General features: G+C 41.7%; 1 protein-coding gene across 1 annotated transcript in view; it reads left to right on the top strand.

The window, feature by feature from the left end:
• ATP13A5 (ATPase 13A5) overlaps nucleotides 1-15775 on the top strand; it is a 133310-nt gene that overhangs the window by 88324 nt on the left and 29211 nt on the right. The window contains exons 20-22 of the mRNA XM_012554729.2: nucleotides 3814-3910; nucleotides 5928-6000; nucleotides 14473-14647. Of these exons, the coding sequence (XP_012410183.1) occupies nucleotides 3814-3910; nucleotides 5928-6000; nucleotides 14473-14647 (345 nt within the window). The remainder of the gene's footprint in view (nucleotides 1-3813; nucleotides 3911-5927; nucleotides 6001-14472; nucleotides 14648-15775) is intronic.

Raw genomic sequence — 15775 nt, 5'->3', positions numbered from 1 at the left:
CCCTGTCTGGCTGTATTTCAGCATGACAGGGTGGCACTCACATCTACCTGATCATGGGTGTCTGCACTTCCATGTCTTCCCATGTTCTCCAACATCATCACTTTCCTGATCTGCAAAGCACCTCCTCTTCCCAACTCCCATGCTCCCTGCTACTCTGGAGGATTTGGTTCTTGTAGTCAGTGATGGAGGCTCAGAATCTCAGAGTCTTCTTAACTCTTTCCTCTTCTTCCCCCACAGCCACTCAGGCATTATGCTTTACTGATTTGTGCTTTGCTGTGTCTCTCCAAGCCCTTTCCTTATTACTTTTTTCGCCTTAACCCTGGTTCTGTCATGGTGACTACACAATGAGAGTGCTTGGGATCCTGACCCAGCTTCATGCTTTCCGTCGTCAACACAACTCACTGAGCTCTTTTAGAATATTGTGCTAGGAAATGGGGTGGGTAAGAATGAGACCGACAGAGCCCTTCCCTGGAGGACCTCCATGCCAGTGAAAGGGACAATAGAGAGACAAAGATCTCTCTCTCTCTCTCTGTGTGTATATGTGTGTGCTTGTGTGTGTCTGTGTGTGTATAGTGTGTCCCTGGGTGGCGCAAATGGTTAAGAGTTGGACTACTAACTGAAAGTTTGGAGGTTCAAACCCACCCAGAGGCACCTCAGAAGACAGACCTGCGACCTGCTTTTGAAAAGTCACAACCTTGAAAATCTTAACGAGCAGATCTGCTCTGACACACAGTGGGTTGCCATGAGTTGGAATCAACTTGATGGCAACAGTTTTGTTTTTTGTTTTTTAAAATACATAAATGTTATATGTAATATATGTAAGATACATACATATAAAATATATATTCTATGTATATACTATAGGAGTCCTGGTGGCACAGTGGTTAAGAGCTACTGCTAACCAAAGGGTCAGCAGTTCGAATCCACCAGCTGCTCCTTGGAAACTCTATGGGACAGTTCTACTCTGTCCTGTAGGGTCACTATGAGTTGGAATCAACTCGATGGCAACGGGTTTTGTTTTGTTTTTTAAATGTACTATATATATTGGAAACCCTGGTGGCGTAGTGGTTAAGAGCTACGACTGCTAACCAAAAGGTTGGCAGTTCGAATTCACCAGCTGCTCCTTGGAAACCCTATGGGGCAGTTCTACTCTGTCCAATAGGGTTGCTATCAGTCAGAATTGACTCGACGGCAACAGGTTTGGTTTATTTTGGTTTTACTATATATATGTGCTACATATACATACATATACATGAATGTATACATGTATGTGTATATGTGTGTGTGTGTATATATAATCATAACACAGAGGATCTTATGAGAGGTACTCAATAAATTTGCTCTAAATAAATGAATGACCAAACAATACAGTAAATATTTCATGGTTCAGAGTGAGAACTCCAGCCAGGAGGAAAGATTTTAGCAGGGAAGTTGCAACTTGTAGGACAGATAGGACTTCACAGAAACAGATAGGTGGTGGGAGGGAATTCCAGGTAGGGAAAACGGGAGAGCAACATTTACAAATAGGGTTTTAATGGGAGACTTCAGAGGTCAGTTAGCCCAAATGGCCTGGAAGGCTTCTCAGATTGGAATAGTGCAGAGAAGGCTGGAAAGCCAGAGCACGGAGGCCTCGCATAGGGAGTCTGACCTCCTGAATGGTTGTACAAAGTGCCCATACATTTGAACTTCAGATGCTTTTTCCTCATGTGTATGGCCCAGTGCATTTATGGACGCAGTATGCTGTTTTACAATACAAGTCGTGATGAAGAATTTCTCTAGTGGCAGATGCTTTAGTAAGACTTCAGGGAAGAAACTCTTTGCTTTTATATTTCATAAATTCTTAAAAATTAGACATGGTTCAGTTCTGTAAGGCTCATTTTACCCTTGCTATTCTTGATGCAAGGAGCCCTGGTGGCACAGTGGTTAAGCACTCGGCTGCTCACCAAAAGGTCTGAGGTTCAAACCCACCAGCCACTCCATGGGAGACATCTATGGCAGTCTGCTTCTGTAAAGATTACGGCCTTGGAAACTTTATAGGGCAGTTCTACTCTGTCCTGTAGGGTCGCTCTGAGTTGGGATCGACTGGATGGCAGTGGGTTTTTGATTTGGATTCTAATGCTTGCTTATTCCTGAGAAAGCATCCTCCAGAGGCACGATGAGGTACAGATTTAGATACATGAGTGCATATCCACACGTTTTCATGTTTATCCTTTGAAATATGACTTACTTCCTATTATAGTTCAAGTCCCTTAGGGCAAGGGCTGTGTCTTACTCATTTTTTTATCAGCAGTGTGCCTAGCATTAAGCTGGTTACATCAGAGCATTTGAAGAAAGTTTGTGGAATGCATAAATAAATAGTAAGCTACTTGAAATTCACAATCATTAGGAACAGCAGTAATTGTGGAGGCCCAGGCAAAGATCCTTAATGCTTTCCTTAGACTTTTTTTTTTTTTCTTTCAATTTCCTTTGAGTTGAGTGTCTTGATTTTGCTAGAAATGTACACAATTGCAGGAAAAAAAGGATGAAATTAAAACATTTATATTAGACTTGGGAAAACTATCCAGGTTTCACATGCTTGCCCCTTCTCAGCTTGTGTTCTGCTCCATCCTCTGCGCTGAAAACAAATGGTAGCATCTCACAGCCTGGTGGAAAACATCTGCCCAAAGCATCATGGCTCATCCTTCACCCTAACCTTCTCGGCTGCTCTGGTTTCATCCTTCAGAGTATTTAAGTACTTGACCATGTACGGTATAATCCAGTTTATTGGTACATCACTGCTCTATTGGGTATGAACCAAAATCATTTTTTCCCAGCTTTAATTGCATTTACATTCCTGGCTTATTCTTTGGGGTATGGCTACTGCAGAAGATTTTTTGTAGGCTTTCCATTTTATTTCCCATTTATGTCAACAAAGTCTTTGAGTAGAGCAGGTGTCCATGTCTCTGGGGACTGGGAAGGAAGAAGATGTGGGCTGCCTCCCATGTGGATTAGCTTCTGCCTTGTTGAGCAGAGGCTGCAGGTGGGGTTGCTTGCCGAGGTCTCCGCTCTCTCATTGCATGCCAGTACTGCACATTGTCTTCTGTGACCTGTCCAAATCTACCACCTAACCAAGCCTCAGTTAAAGGAATATGAGCATTAATGGAACGTTTATAAAAGGAGAAATATCTGCTTTTTAACTTCAGTTTTCACTGTAGTTTTCCTCTTTCATGTTCATGCCAGATCAGATTGTTACTTTGAACTCCTTCTGGAGTATGGAAGTCAACAAGACCCATGTCATCTCGAGTATTAGAGTCACATTCACACTTCCGAAAATGTGAGAACACCTGTCCTTTAGCCTGATGTCTCTAGGGACCTCTAAAGTACCACACAGTGCAATTCTCAGGAGGCATCTGTTGTTAGAATGTAATGAGTTACCATTAAGTCAATCCTTAACATTTTGCACCATATCATAATATTGTATTGTACTTATAATGTAAATGTGTAATCTTCTTACTTCACTGGAAGATTGTTGAAAATAAGTACTGTGCCCAATTCATTTTATATCCTCTGTGACTCTTAGCATAACTCTGGTATTTCATACACCCTAAATAAAAGTGAGTGAGTGAATCAATAAGTAATGGAATTGCTGAAGGAGAAAATGAATGAATGAATGAAAGGTTAAATAGAGAATGGAGAGGATGAGTGAATGACTAAGTGAATGAATATCAACAGGCTATTTAAAATCAAATTCCTTTTGAAATATAAAAGAAACTTGGAGAAGTGAATAGTCTATAACCAGTTATTGTTTTTGTCTTTGTTTTTTTTCTTAAACAGAGAAGGCCGAGCTGCTCTGGTTTCATCCTTCGGAGTATTTAAGTACTTGACCATGTACGGTATAATCCAGTTTATTGGTACATCACTGCTCTATTGGGTATGAACTAAAATCATTTCTTCCCAGTTTTAATTGCATTTACATTCCTGGCTTATTCTTTGGGGTATGGCTACTACACAAGATTTCATGTTTTATAAATATATGATATTTTTCAAAATAGGTGTCTTCAGACTTGGGGACCTGGTATAACTGTGTGTGAAACATGGAGCTAGAAATAAGTAGATATGGATCAGTTTGCTATGGGTGTTGCTTTTCACTAGATAAGCTGAGATACTTGACCTCTCCAAGCTTCTATTTCTTCACTTGGAGAATGAAGAGAGCTTCAAAGCAGCCTAAATATAACGCATCAGGAAATGGATCAGTCTCCAACTGTGGAATATTTTTGGCAAAAGAAAGATTAAGGAGAGATAAAAAGGAAAAAAACAGTTGTTGAAGTTGACATTGAAGGACTAGAAAGCTAAAAACAAGTTCTAACACAAGAACTTTACCTCTGAGCCTACCAGAACTTAAAACATCAGTAAAAGATTAGTAATTCTTTAAAAAACAAAGCAGAAGACTAGCAATTCCTAAAAAATGGCTTTAAATTAAACACCAGTAGTCATCTAAAAATTCATTATCTGTGTGGAAGAAATATGGATAGGTTGAAAGTAATCTTAATTAATCCAGTAATAACTTGCTCTACAGTAAAAGAATCCAACAAGCTCAGGAAACACTTCAGGAAGGGAAGATTTGAGAGGCAAATGAGAAGACCACAGTACTCCAGCATCTGGTGGGCTGTCGCTTACAAGAATTGCACACAGAGGGATGAAGGGGCAGCTAGTGGGGTGAAACAAGACTTGGATTGGGAGTCAGGATACCTGGCTCAAGTTCTGCCTCCATCAAAAACAAATTAGGTCTTGCCCTTGGCCAAGCCTTTATCTACCTTGGGGAAGTTGGGTTGACTGGTTTCCAGAGCCTTCCATAGTTCTATGAGAGTGGTGCCTAGAATGAAAACTAAAGCTGCCTTTGAAAACTTCTTGCCCTGTCTCATCCTACATATATGCAGGTAGATATAGATAGATAGATATACATTTTCCACTCTGAGGGAAAAGAATACAAGAAATAAAGGTAAAGAAGACAGAAAGAATTAGAGGATGAAAAGGACATGGTGGGACCATTTGCAACCTCTCAAAAGTGTGAAAGCAGAAATTCAGTTCCAAAATCACCATGGCTGGTGCTGGAACCGTAGTCTAATCTGAAGCTATTCACTCTGATGATCTGGACTTCAGTAAGAGTGCCCTTGCCCCAAGGACTTCACCAGGCACATTTTGGGCCTTGGGTTTATCCTGTAATATTTTTTTTATGTGCATATTGCTGGTCTGTGGTGTGCTCACCAGATTATAATTTAGTGTTCAGTCAAGAGCTAAGAAGTAGATAAATGGACCTGGCTGCAAAAGGTATTGGAAGGCAAGTTCCCGAAGAGTAGCTGTTTGACTTTTATATTTAAATACTTCAACTCCATAAATGTGAAATTAAAACAATTCTATGTCTACATATATCTTAGAAAGTCACATGTACCAGACTAAAGTCCGCAATGGGCTCACTTACTTTAAGGGCACTGGTTCTTCTTGTGAGGGTGAATGGCCTCCAAGAGAACTGAATGCAACCCATGAATGACAGTGGAGAACAGCACCCGTGGACTGATTTGAGGACTGACTGCAAACTCTAAATGGTTTGAAGTTCCCAGAGGAACTTGCAGACTTCGATATCTTATGTTGGGAATTCAGCTGTCAAGGCCTAGACAACAGCTGCTAAAATGACTGTGTCGGTAGAGGGCGTTCCCAACTGACTCTTGTTGCTAATATGGAATTAAGTTAGACACTGGGACAATGGTGATCTGATTTCATTCCGTACAATGAACTGCTGACGATCTTAGGTAAGTCATTGGACTTTTTCTTCATCAAGAGGAAAGAAAAGTAACAGCTGCTTCCTGACTACTTAAAAAAAAAGTGTTAGCATAATAAAAATGCTACCATGGTAGAAACCACATTTTTATCCACTTTTCTTTTCCTTTCAGCAACTACAGCTCTTTGGAAATTACCAATATCTCATGCAAGATGTAGCCATTACGTTGATGGTCTGCTTAACAAGTAAGCTCGTTAGCAAAGTAAACTATTATTTGTATGTATCCATGAAATTCTAGAAATACTCACGCCAGTAGGATCTTCTGAGAAAGATGTGGTCTCATGACTAAAACCTGATTTATGTATGAATTTTTTGAAAGTGGTGTTAGGGGTGAGGTGAGGCTGGAAGGCCCCAGACTTGTCATTAAAAATATCCTGATAGCAAAGAGGTCTTGGCCAAGTAAAATTGTCAATGTATTTTGAATTCTTGTAGGTTTGTGTCTTATAGAAAAATGCACAAGAAATCTAGAAAGAGAAATTTTTTTAAACCCAAAGTTCATTTTCCATTATTCAACTATGCTTCACATTGACACAAAACCAAATTTCTGCTAGGTCTTTGACGTGTGAGAAAAAATGCTAGCATTTTATTCTAGTGGAATTCTCTCAAAAGCGAGGTGTGGCCTAAAGCAGCTATTGGTCATTTCCTTCCTTTGAGATGACACCTATAAACTATTTCCCATCAAGGAACTCAGGGCTTCATCCTAACTCTAAGTGAGAAGAATAACTTCCTCAGCAGAGAGCAAAGCAAAAGAAAGGCATCGTTGTCCCTTTTACCTTGTTCAACAATGGGAACATTATGAAAAATAACAGATATAATATCAGACAGTACAGGATATTAATAACCTTGAGAATTCCATGTAGCACCTTCAAACGTGAAACTGATACTGAAGTTATTTATTATATCATCCCAGTGTTGAATTTTACCAGGTTCAGAGATATAGGTAATATTAATTTTGATTCTTAGGGTAGAAATATCTCTTTCTAACCAACTTAAGTATTTTTTCCTACCTGTTATTAACAATCACATGACAGGATAATTGTGAATCAATGATATTGTTTCTGCAGTGTTGGCTATTTATAAGCCATCTGCAAGATTTACTTGTGAACATGGTCAATAATACTGAAAAGAAAACGCACAAACAAGAAGCACCACGAGGTTCCAGGAGATAAGCCACCAGGTAGTCGTATGGAAGTAAAGGTCATGTACTCTCTTCTGCCACTCCCTAACTCTGGGACCTCTGGCAATTTCTCGATGAAATAAATGTTTCCTTAGTATGAAATAGCCTCATAGCATTGTCATGAGGATCAGATAAAATGATGCTTGTAACCTGTCAACACAGTCCACGGCACATAGTAAGCACTCATATTTTGATAGATTTCATTCTGCACCTCCCTCTTCTTCTCTTGAGATGACGAGCATATTCAGTGAGCCCTTGGAGAGAGTGAGACTGTGAACAGGTAGACTATTTGATGACGAATCCAAAAACATGGGCAGTTCTAGCTTTGTGTCAGAATATGGAGTTAGCATGGGGGTGAGTCCACTTGATTCTTTCCTGTGGCTGTAGCCTGTTGACCTTCATGCCAGCCGGTCATTCTGTGGAAGTCTGCCTATCATCTGAGTGGGCTCAGTGGGAGAGTTGGGATGACTCAGGGCAGGCCATCACTATCACTTGGAGAAAAAAGCCTCAGCAGGGTGATAGATCAGAAGCATAATGTTCCACTGGGATGTCAGCCTTTAATCGAATTATAATTCAACAAATGTGTAGCTGGTCCAGTAAATGAGCTGAACTCAGGGTAGACTGGTGAAGGTAAGGGTAGAAGCAGGAAACCTTCTGTCTTCAAACACACTCGATTGCTTTCTCATCCTGCAACCTTAGATCATTTTCAAAGCCAGATCATTTTCCGGTCAGTTCCAGGTATTACATGATCTCATTCTTAAATGTGAAAAGTCCAGTTATTCTAAATCAGCATTTAATGCTTTAATCCGGTTCAAAGATTTTCTCCTCCTGCTAGGTCAGGACTGACCTGTGGGTTGGAGCAAGCAGTGGAAGACAAGGCCGTGGTCTCTTTCCTCTCCTTGTATTACCTACACTGCATCCCTGCTTCTGGGGGAGGAGAGCAACAAAAACCAAGGCCTTTTTACTAAAGTGATGCTATTACAGTTCTCTCCTGCCTGTCAAATGTGCTCCAATGTGGCAGGCATCCAAATTCAGGTAATCTGTGTGGGGCTTCTTGGTAGGCTCTTGGGTTCTTCTGAGATTCCCTGTGGGGTCATCCAGACAACACCACTCCTAGACACGGGTTGCGCTGTCTCCCACTGACCCCTCAGGATTCCTTTCAGTACCTGTGCTGACGTGGTACATACCACATAGATTTTCCCTTCTTCTAGTCCCTCCGGCCCCAGCAGGCTGCCCTCATTAGTCAGGTTCCTTCAAAGACAGCTCTAGTATGGCTAATTGTCATAGCTTCTACTGGAGCCCTGGTGGTGCAGTGGTTAAGAGCTTGGCTGCTAACCAAAAAGTCAACAGTCTGAATCCACCAGCTGCTCCTTGGAAACCCTATGCGGCAGTTCTACTCTGTCCTGTAGGGTCGCTATGAGTCGGAATTGACTTGACGGCAATGGGTTTGGTTTTTCGGTTTTTTACTTGACCTACTAGACAACAGATGTGCAGCCTGCTCTTATTATACTCCTGTCTCTCTCCTCTACTATTGCAACAGGGGAGTGAGTGAAGCTAATCTCCCATCTCAGAATCACTTCCAGTCTCTCCTAGAGCGTCTTTAAGGCCTCCCCTCACTTGACTTGGGGTGATAGTGGAAGAAAACCACAATTCTTGCTGCTCCTAAAAATTCCCTTAAAAGAATCTCTTGGTAATCTCTATGGTCTTCTCCTAGGTAGTCGGTCCATAGGTGATTGGCGGTGGGGGGGTGCTTACAGTTGAAGGATGTGTAAAGATTCCTCTTAGTAGGTACTGTGGAGATATGGCTGTCATGTCTCTTTATACTGAATTGCCTCTTACTATTCATTGTCCTCAAATATAAGACTAGCAAAATTCCCTAGACAATAGGAAATAACCCGTTCAACATTCTCTTACACATATATTTCTCTCTTACAATGTCTTAGGCATATAGGTGCTTGGGGCATGAAAAGACTGTTTGCTGAAATTTCAAGTTCAGTGGGAAATTCACATTTCCAGAAACTCAGCCACTGAAAACCCTAAGGAGCACAGTTCTACTCTGACACGTATGAGCAGAATTGACTCAAGGGCAACTGATTTTTGTTTGTTTGTTTTTCACATACATGAATGAATGTGATCCAAGTTGAAATTAGTAAAAGTTCCAGAAACCAGCAGATGCTTTGGGAGTTCAGAGAAAGAAGAGATTTTGTCTGACAATGAGGGATGAGGGAGGAGATAGCAAGGGAGTAAAGAGAGAAATTACTAGGGATGGCTTCAGGAAAGAACCAGCATTTGCACCAAAACAGGAAGGATGGATAGATTTCAAATATCTGTTGCTAAAAGAAGGGCATTTCAGGCAGAAGGAAGCAGCATGAGCTGGAGAGAGCTGATAAGTACGGGGTATGAGTTTTTCAATTTGACCACACTGTAGGGTATGTGAAAAGACCCAGTGGGAGAGAGAATTTGAAAAGGTGAGTTGAGCCAGATCACAGAGAGTCTTGACTGCCAGGCTGAGAATGGTGGACACTCATCTGCAGCTGTTAGGAGTCACTGAAGATTGGACAATCAATGTGAAATCGCTCTCCCCATAGCTCCTTCACATCCGGGTTTCCATATTAAGGCTTTCTGCCTTAAGCCTGAATTAATAAGGAGAAAAGACAACACTATCACATATTTAATTATTTGCTTGCTTATTTACACTTAACCTGCTTAGTTTCAAAAAGATTTTAAGGCAATATACAGAGGTAGCTAATAAGACATAATACAACAAAGAGAAAACCAAGAGGAAAAGCAAGATGAAGTCAGGAGGTCGATCAGTTAGGAAAATGCGTGCTTTGAAATCAAATTATGACTGAAAGTGGCCCACAAATTTGATTTTTCTCTGTATAGCCACCATCCTGAAGGGGATTTATTCTAGCCCCATTTCTGTTCTCTTTGGCGAGACCCACTTAAGCTAGATCGAGAAAGCAGGGCAGGGGGTGGAGGTTGTTGAAGAATGTAATGCTCACACAAATCTGAGAACCAGAACTCTGAAGCAACTGGTCCAAGGAAGACAAAAACACAACCAAAATTCCAAACCAATTGCCCTCAGGTTGATTCTGACTCATGGTGACCCCATGCGTTTCAGAGTAGAATGGTGCTCCATAGTGTTTTCAATGGCTGTGGTCTTTCTGAAGCAGATTGCCAGGACTTTCTTCTGAGGCTAGAACACTAGAAGGTCAAAAATAGAGGCTACTTTCTTTATTCATAAGAGACTACCTTGTCTCTTTCTTCTCTTCTCTAGTCTTACTCTTTTCATCTCAACTCTTCTACTTATCTACCTTTCAAATGACCCCAAATGGTGGCCCCAGTCTTGAGTTTCCCTGACCTTTCTGCTCCCCATCCCACAGCTAGTTAGTTCAAGCTCTCAGTGTCCCAGCTGCAGATCTTTTGGAGAGAAAATGTCTTGACTCAACTTGAGTAAGATGCTCACCTCTTGATCAATCATTCCTGTGAGTGAGGTCGGGGTCACATGATTCAGATCCATTTAGGCCAAACCCTGCAGCACATGGAAGAAGGAAATTTCCAGAAAAGATGGCTATGGGAGGAAATTCATCCTTCATATAAATATATATTTTGCATAAACTCCATCAGTGCTTCAATGACTCCTAAATTCTTTTGGGTCTTGGCCTCCTTTAAGAATCCGATGGAAGATATAACTCTTTCCACTTTACAAATTTTATGATGCACGCTCAAAATTTTGCATATAATTTAGGTGGGTTCATGAGTCTCCTGAAATTTGACTCGTATACCTCACATCTAAATGATATAAAGTAAATCAACTTCTAGGGAGAAGTATGACTAATTATATCTAAATGATGCTGAACAATTAAAAACTATTCTTGGCAATAGAATTTGAAACTGCTAAGTACTCCCATGCAGCAGGTGCTGTGCTAGGCTCAGTAAGGGATAGAAAGTGGAATGAGACAGGGTTTCTTCCCTCAAACAACTCACTGTCTGCTGAGTGCATGTGTAAACAACTAGATTTAGTGCAAGACACCCTGCACTACAGCAGCAATACGAGCAATGTGCTGTGAGAACTCAGAGAAAGGAATGATTCATTCTGGATAAAATATAATACTTCTCAAATTTGCATTCCTCTGCGTGCAATCTGATAGCATATATCATCATCATCTGAAGGAAACTTGGACAATTCAAAAAAGTTCTTCTGGCTGCTGACAAATAGTACTATCCAAGCTTGTATTTCAGGCTCCTTGTTTTACTCTCTTTAATGTATAGGATCCCTCACACAGTAATCTGCTGTAGTACAGAGAACATGAGGCTTTATAATTAGACAGACTTGAGTTTACATCATCATCCTGTCACTCAATAGCTGTGGGTCCTCCTGGGGCAAGGCATTCTATTTCTCTGAACCTCAGTTTTTTCACCTGTAAAACGGGAGATATAATACCAATACCTATTTTGAGTTGCTTTTTAAAGAAACAAAGATACTATTTATGAAACACTTAGCGCAGCCTCTGGAACCTAGTAGTTGCCCTGAAATGGTAGTCATTGTTTTTATTTTTATTTAGAGTCAAGTATATAGACTCCCTGTCGGGGAGGATGGCCAATGCACCTCATCCACAGCACCACCCATCTGTCGGTGGATGTTGCATGTTGCTATGATGCTGAACAGGTTTCAGTGGAGCTTCCAGACTAAGACAAACCAGGAAGAAAGGCCTGATGCACTACTTCCAAAAATCAGCCAGTGGAAACCCTATGGATCACAGGGATCCAGTCTACAACCAATCATGGGGTTTGCACAGCACTGGGCAGCATTTTGTTCTGTTGTGCATGGGGTTGCCACAAGTCGGGGTCCAACTCAATGGCAGCTAAAAAAAAAACAATATGGAAAAAGTTGAAATATTCTCTGCATGCATACCCTATATCAATCAGCTATTGCCACAACAATGCTGTACTTAAAAAAAAAAAAAAAAACCAAAACTCAGTGGCTTACAACATCAAGCATTTATTTTCCCACCCATGGGTCTGTAGGTTGACTGTGGTTCAGCTGACATAGGTGGGCTCCGCTGAGCAGCTCTGCTTTAGGGTGTAGATCAGTTGGCTTTGGTCCAGGCTGTGGGTTTGATTCAGGTCTCCTTCACATTTTTTATTCTGGGCCCAGGCTGAATTGATAGAATCCAGGGCGTTGACAATCACGGGGGAGCCAGAGAGCAAGCCCAGCCGTGAACACGTGCTTCAGAGCCTCTGCTAACATCTCTTTGGCCAGAGCAAGTCAAAATGAAGAGGAGGTAAAGTACACTCAGCCACTATAGGGCCAATAATTGAGTCTATCACAGTCCCATGTAAAAGACCAGACACTACAACAAGCTCATGAGAAAGAGACCAAAGAGGTAGAACCAAAAACCAAACCAAACTCATCGCCGTCGAGTCGATCCTGACTCATAGTGCCCCTATAGGACAGAGTAGAACTGCCCCATAGGGTTTCCAAGGAGCACCTGGTGGATTTGAACTGCTGACCTTTTGGTTAGCAGCCGTAGCTCTTAACCACTACACCACCAGGGTTTCCAAAGAGGTAGAAGCCAGGTGTAATTGCATAGAGCCTCTTTATGAACTCTCTGGGCACATCGACCTCAGATGCTGGAAGGCAGAGAGAACTCCAGACATGATAGCCTCTGCCTTCTGTGGCCTCAGAGCTTGGCTTCTTTACACCTCTCCTCAGCACTGACCACAGTCCATATCCTGTGCACCCATATTCTTTGTGCACCCATCTGTGTCTTCCACTGGCCTGTGAGTTCTTTGAGGGCAGGAGATACGTCCTCCTCAACTCTTCATTCCCCACATCCCCTAGCACAGCGTCTTCCTGGAGAAACTCTGATGGGAGGGTGAAGACAAAGCCTAGATGGTCATAAACCAGTTGCCACGGAGTCGATTCTGCTCGTGGCGACCCCATGTGTTACAGTGTAGAACTGAACTCCATAGAATTTTTTGGCTGTAATATTTATGGAAGCCGTTCGCCAGGTCTTTCTTCTGCAGCCCTGCTGGTTGGGTTCAAACCACCAACCTTTTGATTCGTAGACAAGGTCAAACCGTTTGCACCACCCAGGGATCTTCTAGAACCAGTTCCCATTGAGTCTGACCCAGGGTGATACCATGTGTTACAGCGTAGAGCTGCTCCTCGGGGTTTTCTTGGCTGCAATCTTTATGAAGGCTGATCACCAGGTCTTTCTTCAATGGTACCACTAAGCAGGTCTGAACTGCCAATCTTTAGGCTAGTAGTTGAGCGCACATCACTTGCCCCACCCAGGGACATGCTAGATTGTCATAGCGCTTTAGAATAACTGAGATGGAAGGGCCTTTGGAGACCATTCAGACATTCCAACACACTGATTTTAAACACGAAAAAATGAAGGCGCAGAGTTGACATGATTACCACCAGAACACACGTTGAATGAGCTGCATACCTAGTTCAGAATTTCATTATACCAAACTGGATACCCACCTCCCACCACCTGCCCACCCACCTACATGTAGGAACACACCCCGCTTCCTTCCTTATAACAAAGAAACCAATGATAAGCTGTGGAAAGGGAAGAGGTGACAGGTATAAAGACAAGTAAAACGCAAGTGATTATGATGCAAACTTTTAAATGTGATGTTTCTAACTCCTGACCTTCCTGAGCTCAGTGCCTGCTTTGACCTGGGTAGTAAAGCATGTTTCATTTCCATCAGCTTGTTAGAGTATGTAGCTTCTAAAAAGCATGTAATCATCTTTTTTTTTGATTGTTGTTCTTTTTACTCTCCACCCATTGCCAACTCCTTTAAATTTCAAAAGATAAATCCTAGGATGAAAACTGCAATATAATTTAACACTCCCATCTGGAGGCAGGATTTTTTATGAGTTCTTTTTCCAAACAGAGTAATGTGTACTACCAGTCTTTCGTTCACACCCTTACCCAGGAGGAAACAGAATATACCTCTGGCATCTAACACAGTGCCTGACGCATTGAAGTGCTCAGAAATGTTATGAGTGAAGAGCAGAGAAAGTCCTTTTTTTTTTAACTACCCAGCCTATGAAGAGTAGTCTAGCTAGATTCCTTCTTATTCTCATCCTAACACTCCACTTTCCCATCTTCCTTGAGAGGAAGTATTAATCCTGCTTATTCCATTTAGAACATCATTTCCTTTTTAACATAACATTCCTACTCAGCATGGTTGTACAGAAAATATGCAATATGATACATTTACTAATCACAGAACTTTGGAACCCACTGCTTTCCTTTCTCAAGATGAAAACAAAGCACAGAGGAGACAAAGGCTGATAGATGGGGATATGCAACTAGGTCACGTGCTCACCTGGGTGTAAACCTTCCATTCATGTTAGCTGATTCCGAACCCTATTGTAAGACTCAAGGTAATATGCATCTTAATTTTTCATTCTCATGGATGAAATTGTAACAGGAATGAATGCATTGTCTTTCAGTGAGTTCAACGCAAGCCTACCCTAAGCTGGCTCCTTACAGACCAGCAGGACAACTCCTGTCTCCCCCTTTGCTGCTCTCGGTTATTTTGAATTCCTGTTTCACCTGCATCGTGCAGATCTGTGCGTTTCTCTTTGTGAAGCAGCAGCCCTGGTATTTTGAGGTCTACAGATGCAGGTAAAGTTCAGTTTCTTAGTTCTCTCCTCTCTGAGAGATGTACAATGAGCAGCCAATGAAATGGTACAACTTGGTTTGAACAGATATCCTAAAATTTTAGTTAGCAAAAGTTGTGTCTCCATACCACAGAACACAAATGGTAGGATAGAACCCAAAAACCCGTTGCCGTCCAGTCAATTGCGACTCATGGTTACCCTATAGGGCAGAGTCGAACTGCCCCATAGGATTTCCAAGGAATGGTTGGTGGATTTGAACTGTTGACCTTTTGCTTAGCAGCCAAGCTCTTAACCACTACAACACCAGGACTCCAGGATAGGACAGAGAACAGTTAATGGATGGAGGGCTGGCATGAGCCATGTGGAATGGGTCGGAGGAGATCTGTCATACTGGTTTTTTGATGTATAGATCCAACTTCAGGTTGTGACTGAATGTATTATTCCCCTGGTGGTTTGGGCATCATATAGACCAGGGATGGCAATCTTTTTTTTCCGTAGAGGGCCAGAGAGTAAATATTTCAGGCTTTGTGGGCTAGATGCTCTCTGTTGTAACTACTCAGTTCTGCTGTTGTACCACAAAAGCAACCAGACAATGTGTAAACAGATGGGCATGGCTGTGTTCCAATAAAACTTTATTCAGAAAAACAGGTTAGATTTGGCCTGTGGGCTGGTTTGCTGTCCTCTGATATAGACACATACCAAGGGCTATTTATTTAAACTAGTTTAAGTTTTTAAAATGAATGTTAAAATAAAAATGTTAGTTGATTGAGTTGGAACACTGAAAGTCCAGTCAATTGACCGAGTTCTAATTTGGCTTTTCTTCTGTCAATGGGTCTCAGAGCAACTTATTCACCTCCTTGGGCTTCAGTTTCTTAAACTATCAAGTAAGGGTGATTTGGTGCAGTGGTTAACAGCTACAGCTGCTAACCAAAAGGTCACCAGTTCAAATCCACCAGCTGTTCCTTTGAAACCCTGTGGAGCAGCTCTACTCTGTCCTATAGGGCCGCTATGCGTTGAAATCAACTCAACGACAATGGGCTTGGTTTTTTTGGTTTAAGGGTGACATGAAGTGAAATATAGATGCTTAAACTTTATTTTTTTCTGAAAAAACCTCACCACCACCTCCCTTCCC

This window comes from Trichechus manatus, unplaced genomic scaffold (genome assembly GCF_000243295.1).
Source record: "Trichechus manatus latirostris isolate Lorelei unplaced genomic scaffold, TriManLat1.0 scaffold00026, whole genome shotgun sequence".
Classification (NCBI taxonomy): Eukaryota; Metazoa; Chordata; class Mammalia; order Sirenia; family Trichechidae; genus Trichechus; species Trichechus manatus.
The sequence above is the reverse complement of the archived record's forward strand: the minus strand, read 5'-3'. Positions and strand labels throughout refer to the sequence as shown.